Below are 6,268 nucleotides of genomic sequence, written 5' to 3' on the forward strand. Positions count from 1 at the left end.
GGTTCAGCAGTCTCCTGGCCAACCGCATTCTCGAGAATCTTGTCCGTTCCAGGCTCCTCGAGATTGATACCATCGAAAGACATGGCTCCAGTGCCAATCATCATGAAGCAGAGAATGAACGCTTCGAAGAACTTCATATGGAGTTTGTCGGAAGATATTAAGTAATCCTAAAGCGGAACATGGAAAGCATACTGTGAGCGTATGGGTCTATGGGTAAGTGCTTCGGGAGCAGCAACGCGCCGTTGGCGACGGCATCTTCCCTAGGCTGTATCGTTCCAAGTCAGTGCTATACAGGCTAGTGTAGGTCTTACACTGCGAATCAACCAAAGGTCCTACATTGTAGGACCTCCAACTGGTTCGCATGACAGTACTCATGGTTATCTGGCCACCAGATTTCACCAATGAGCCACTAGCAGTCACCTCTGGCAGTGGCCAATGGCCACTGGCCATTAGCACCAGATTCTGTCGCTAAGGGTCACTGGCAGACTGCTTGAGGCAATCCCAACTACCAAGTCTTCTGCCTGACATGATCTTTCATGATGGAAATAGCGACCTATACGTTCACCGAGGTCCCAGATCATTGGACAATCGACAAACGACAATGTCTCTACCCATTGGAGACTCCAATTTGGAATCAATCGCATTAGGCCTGATGTCCATACGAATCGTAGCATACGACTCGTATGGTTGTATGAACCGGTATGATAGTATCGTATCGTATGACTCATATGACCCACTGATTCGCACGACCCACGAACCTGTGGGTCGTATTACGACCGTCGTGTTCATATTGAAAGTCCCAGTAAGGAAGCAAGTGTGACGTAATGCGCGCTCGCCACACTCAGTGCAGCTTTCCTGTTGGGCTGCTTGAACGTGACCTTCTTTTTTCTTACTCACTGTCAACGACTTATAGAACATCACTCAATTGTTCAGTATTGCTTGTTGCCTCTTCCTGCCATGCCCGTCCCTAAGGTTTTAGTTGGCAAGGTCATTGTAGTGGGGCCCGCTAGCGTAGGGAAGACTTGTTTGGTCACAAGGTAGTACGAGGAGAGAGTCTGGGTCTCGATAACTACGGTGGATCGCATCTTTGGGGCCAGCTTGTCGTATATCTGATCAGATTCGTAGATGATGTATTTGACGCTAACACGCAATCCACGTTAGGTTGTGACTCGAAGGAGAAGACCCTGAATGTGACAGGTAGCACCAGCATCAACACTTTTGATAAGTTTAGTGTCGGTGCCCTTATGGAAAATCATCAGCATACCTTTTTTAGGTGTAGCAGAGCCCATCAAATTGATTCTGTATGATACAGCAGGCCAGGAGCGGTTTGCCCAATTGGCCGGAAATTATTATAGGCAGGCGGATGTAATACTAGGGAGCGTTCATGGATGTGTGGCCTGCCTCGGCTTGCCTCGTTAGTGGCGGTGCTGCTAACGGTACAGGGAATCGTTTTCAGATATGTTTGTTGTGTTTCGATTTGTCCAATTCAGCGTCTTTTGACCAAATAAAATGGTGGCAGAATCAAGTGGCTCAACATAACGAACGGGCTGAGTTTGTTCTGGTACTTGGGGCCGGGTCGAATTCGGTCGCCTGCATCGTTATTACTGGAAGCATTATCGCAGTGATTAGGAACACATGGCTGTATACCTCATATGAGTTATTTTCCAATCAGGTTGGTACGAAGCAGGATCTAGCGCCAAAACTCGATGTCTCGTTTGCTCGGAGATATGCGAATGAGAATGTAGCCGTTGGGGTGGCGCACTTGATCACACTAGACCTGTAGCTGTGAAGATCGCACTATGGGACGTGGAGTATTCTGGAGCTATTAACTTGTCAATAGCTAACACTCTGGCCCTGCACGATTGATGTTATTTCTCGTGGACTAGCCTATAGACTACTGTGAAGGCAATTTGGAATCGCGGAGCGCGTCTTACTGTGACTCAAGCGATCGATAAGGATGGTGCACTTGTTCTATGTTCTCAGTATTTAATTGCAATCGTAAGTGTTATCGAATACGGAGTTCATAAAGTGGCTTTGGTGAATGAACTGGCTCACAAGCAATGTGGACTGTGGCTGTAGTGCCGGTCTTCAGGGTTTCCCATTCTTCCTCACATCCTCACTGACAGGTGGAGAGCAGATTGAGTTCTTGTTCTATGCAGTAGCAGAGAAGGTAGTACACTAAAGAGGGATAGTGTTGTATGTGTCGAGTTTAGGTGGTCCGGTTAGCGCTGCAACGGCAGATGCTTCAGCAGCAAGCTCAGCACTCGAGCTTCGGAGCGCCGGTACCGGTCGAGGGGTCCGATTATGGAGTTGCCGTAGCGCGTGACTACGATAGGCCGATCAGGTGAAACTTTTGTGAGACATCGAGACCATCGTGATATGATACTATAAGCGGTTTCGAGACAATCTATATGAGATTGTTCATTCATCGCATAGGGGTCGTGGGTTCGAATCTTGGACCCGTCAGGAATTATTCCTCTGTGTCTCGATTGGCGATTCTCTATAACAGTTCTGCAAGATATTTTCACGGCTTAAGAGGGGTGAATTCACGTCTATTATCATGTATGCATTATCCTTTACTCAGGCTCGACCTCCCATTCAGTGACAAGGGGACCTCATCCAGCGGCTGCTGTGGCTCCTAGTTGAGTGTCATTTCATCTAGCTGTATCATTCCATCAACATTGCTTCCTATACATCAACATTGCTTCACTTCCATTGCGATCCCCGATTGTGTTCTGGTATGGCCACTGCTGCGTGCGGTCTAAGAAGCGGTCACTGAATACTATTTTGAGCACATGATAGTCCTGTCAGTGAGCGACTCTGCTCGATTTCCGGCTGAGTGCTTGTCGTCCTAACTATCTATGAGATTTCCTTGGTCTGGTGCACAGCTTTGGCTGTTGTGGAGACCATTTGGAGAGTCGGCGGGTCTTCGGTGAAACGCATTGATAAAGATACTTTGTCATACAGAGCGCGCCCGCCGTTTTGCTGATTGACAGTGCTTGGGTGGCGATGTGAATAAGTAGTTGTTGACAGGTATTTATTTCCTGTACCAACTTTCTCACTGTCTGCACCTCCTTTTCGATTTCACCTTCTCCACCGGGCTGATTACACATGCTACAGATTGCCCGGTCCAGATCTACCTCGCCTTCTCGAGTAGAAGTCGCCTGTTTGCCCTCCGCCGAGGTAGTAGTACGGTGGTGATGATGATGTCGGTGAGACACCATGTTTGTTCACCTCCAGGAGCTGCGAGATTCAATCCCATCTTCATCGAGAGGTCAGGAGGTTGTTCAGAGAGCAAGAGACGAGGCCAGCGCTATCATCCAAGGTACGGTCAAGTCGGTCATTGATGTATCGTGTTGGTGCTACTCTGCTGTTCATTCAGGAGACGATGACCGTCTAATAGTGATCGTGGGCCCGTGCTCCGTTCACGATGTTGAAGCTGCCAAGGAGTATGCTGGACGGTTGAAGGTCCTTTCCGATCGTTTTCGTAAAGATCTTCTCATCATCATGCGCGTGTACGTGTATCTGCAGCTGTGACTTTCGATGAATCTTAGCGCCTGCGTGTGGTAGGTACTACGAGAAGCCTCGGAGCACGGTGGGCTGGAAAGGTCTTTTGAACGATCCATATCTGGACGACACATGTCAAGTTTTGGAAGGAATTCGGTGAGACTCTGTTCATATATGTGGCGATGTACTCTCGTGTGTCTTTCAGCATCACACGAGAACTTCTCCGAGATATCACTGATATGGGTGTTCCTGCAGCGTCCGAGTTTGTGGAGGCCTCGACAACTCAGTAGGGCTCTTGACGTGTCTATATATGTTATGCTGAGTTTATAGGTACTTCGAAGATCTTGTGTCATGGGCCGCAGTTGGAGCGAGAACCGTCGAGAGTCAGCCACATCGTCAGCTGGTCAGTGGTCTTGACCTCCCTGTTGGATTCAAGAATTCTACTGGAGGGTGAGTACCCGGCTCGATCTGATCTATGTGATGTGGTGGTGCTCAGGGAAGTCTCGGTGGCTGTCGACGCTGTGGTTTGTAGTGGAGAGGAGCATACCTATCTCGCGCCTTCATCAAAGGTATCGCTGGCATCGTCCTTTGGAATTATTGCTCCGTTCCATGATCAGGGAAGTATGTGTATTGTCCGCTCTCGAGGCAACAAGAATACTCATGTTGTTTTAAGGGGTGGCCGATCGGGCCCCAACTATCAGGAGGATAAAGTCGCTAAATGCGTAGAACTCTTGAGGTGGGTTTTTCCGAGTGGATCGTTCGGCTCTCCTCCTGTAACTCGACAATATGTCTTTTCAACGATGACGAGCGTTGTGCGATTTTTGGAGCTCATTTGAGTGTCGCAAGTGAGTTCTTCTGGTTCAGTTGTGCTGGCCTCGACCGTCGAGGTATAGTCATCGACTGCAGCCATGGCAACAGCAACAAGGACTACTTGAGGCAACCACTGGTCATGGCTGACATTTGTCACCAACTGACCACCAACTCGGATGTGGCCTCGTCTATCGCTGGTGAGAGCACTTCCATGAAGATTTGCTCTTTTCTGTACGCATGTGCCATATATCAGGAGTCATGATTGAGTCAAATTTGAACGAGGGTTCACAAAGTTTGCCTGCATCACTTGGGAGGGCTGTCTCTATAGCGAGCGAATCTACTGATACTTCAACTCCTGGTAGTAGGTGTGAGCTCTTGATTATCTTGTGCGATTAGGTTTATTAGGTTCTACCCGCCCCAGTCGAGTTGATGATGAACTCGGATCGGTACCAGAGTTGGATACAAGAGCATCGGTCTTAACAAGGCAGAAATTGGGCTTGAAATATGGCGTAAGTTAGCATTCGTTTTTATGGTTTAGAGCTCGAACTTGTCCGACCATGGGGAACGCGATCAACTTCTCTGTAGGTGTCAGTCACCGACGGCTGCGTCAGTTGGGAGACTACTGAGCATATGCTTTCTGAGCTGGCCATAGCCGTCGATAAAAGAAGGTCCAACGTTGCATAAAAGATGTGCTCGAAGATTGTGTATACAAGTCTCTCTGCTCTGAGTATTTGAAAGCTGCAAGATAATGATGGTTTCATCCCCGTGTTGATGGGAATTTTAAAAACTCTCTGAACTTGTAGTGATTTGATAACTCATGTCTACGAGCATTTTGTTGGAAGACTTCGCACGCTGTAATCTTCTCCACGTCATTTCTGTTCCTGAGAGTTCTGCCATGTCTGCGCATCCGCGCAGGGCTGAGTGGCCTCTATACTCGTCTATTTCCTTATATCGTAGTCGAGATTACTTATGTTATACGATAGTAGTGAGTTACCAGCAGATAACTCGTGACTTCATTTTCCTTTTCGATAGCTCTTGTATCCTGCCAGTAAGCCTACCTTCACGTAAGTCTAGGCGGGCATACGTGACTGTGCTAGCAGAAGCTCACTGGGACAGTCCGATATGATTCTGCTCTCTTCCGATGTGTTAAGCAGCGCGTTAGATGAGAATATACTGTTGCTTCGCAATCTGTCACTGTCTGTGACTCGCAAACAGTCTGTGATCGAATTATACGATGATATATGTGTTGCATTGAGCTACTTCCATTGTGTGATGATTGATTATACTTATTCGAGCGTCGTCTCCACCAGGGGGTGTAGAGAGTTTTCATGATTGCTCAGTAGTATATAGCTCTCTTTCTGGCTAGATTAACCTAGACGGTTGCCTCCTGTGTGGTTGTAGTGCTTGATGTAGTGGAAGATTCACTGATACTCTCTCTGTAATGTTGCTTTACTGAGTGGTAATTTACCCCCAGGGGAATGGTGGGAATTTCTGATGCTTTCAATCTGTCAACAACTTTCGATGTGCCCGTGCATGAACATCTGATGCTTATTCGAACTCGGATACAGGTTCATAAACCCGAATCCGAGTATAAACTTTTAGATTATGATTGCGAGTATATATTGAGGAACCGAAATCCAGATTGGCGAGGGGTGCGAAATTGACTGAAAATTGAGTCTGAGCATGGTGTTGAGCCTTTACTATAAATCCCAGTAAAGCCCCAGAGCTGAGCGAATAATGTACCCCATCATGCTAGTTAGCTGATTATTATGCATTCGGTAGGAGTGACCACCTTAGGTGACTTCAGTGCGTGTGTGGGAGGGATTGCGGCGACGCAGCAAACCAGCAGCAGTTGACTCAGAGTGCAGATTACTCTGCGGGAAAAGCCAACCTGTTGTACACGAACTTCACACGCTCGAAACGGAAACGCAAAGGAGCCTGGGTAGAGTCG

At 47.8% G+C, this 6,268-nt stretch overlaps 4 protein-coding genes across 4 annotated transcripts in view; all 4 read left to right on the top strand.

The window, feature by feature from the left end:
* Nucleotides 1-161, top strand: part of Pmar_PMAR016599 (Rab5, putative) — a gene marked incomplete at both ends in the record, with an annotated part of 6,389 nt that extends 6,228 nt beyond the window's left edge. Inside the window, one exon of the mRNA XM_002780358.1 lies at nt 53-161. Coding sequence (XP_002780404.1) covers nt 53-161 — 109 coding nt within the window. The remainder of the gene's footprint in view (nt 1-52) is intronic.
* Nucleotides 162-957: 796 nt separating this feature from the next.
* Pmar_PMAR016600 (Rab5, putative) lies at nt 958-2,642 on the top strand (the record flags this gene model as incomplete). The annotated part of the gene is made up of 8 exons (XM_002780359.1): nt 958-1,037; nt 1,118-1,200; nt 1,283-1,365; nt 1,457-1,585; nt 1,688-1,741; nt 2,093-2,170; nt 2,214-2,344; nt 2,585-2,642. The coding sequence occupies 8 exons, from the start codon at nt 958-960 to the stop codon at nt 2,640-2,642; spliced, it is 696 nt and encodes a 231-aa protein (XP_002780405.1).
* A 389-nt stretch (nt 2,643-3,031) lies between these two features.
* Nucleotides 3,032-5,001, top strand: Pmar_PMAR016601 (Phospho-2-dehydro-3-deoxyheptonate aldolase, tyrosine-inhibited, putative; the record flags this gene model as incomplete). The annotated part of the gene is made up of 12 exons (XM_002780360.1): nt 3,032-3,183; nt 3,241-3,325; nt 3,383-3,515; nt 3,571-3,663; nt 3,713-3,793; nt 3,838-3,957; nt 4,004-4,076; nt 4,125-4,243; nt 4,372-4,514; nt 4,571-4,675; nt 4,723-4,826; nt 4,903-5,001. Exons 1-12 carry the CDS (start codon nt 3,112-3,114, stop codon nt 4,999-5,001), a joined length of 1,227 nt encoding a protein of 408 aa, XP_002780406.1. The 5' UTR covers nt 3,032-3,111.
* A 133-nt stretch (nt 5,002-5,134) lies between these two features.
* Pmar_PMAR016602 (hypothetical protein) lies at nt 5,135-5,443 on the top strand (the record flags this gene model as incomplete). Its single annotated transcript, XM_002780361.1, has 1 exon — nt 5,135-5,443. One exon carries the CDS (start codon nt 5,135-5,137, stop codon nt 5,441-5,443), a length of 309 nt encoding a protein of 102 aa, XP_002780407.1.
* Between the last annotated feature and the right edge of the window lie 825 nt (nt 5,444-6,268).

The sequence above is a fragment of the Perkinsus marinus genome (genome assembly GCF_000006405.1).
Source record: "Perkinsus marinus ATCC 50983 genomic scaffold scf_1104296944406, whole genome shotgun sequence".
NCBI lineage: Eukaryota > Perkinsozoa > Perkinsida > Perkinsidae > Perkinsus > Perkinsus marinus.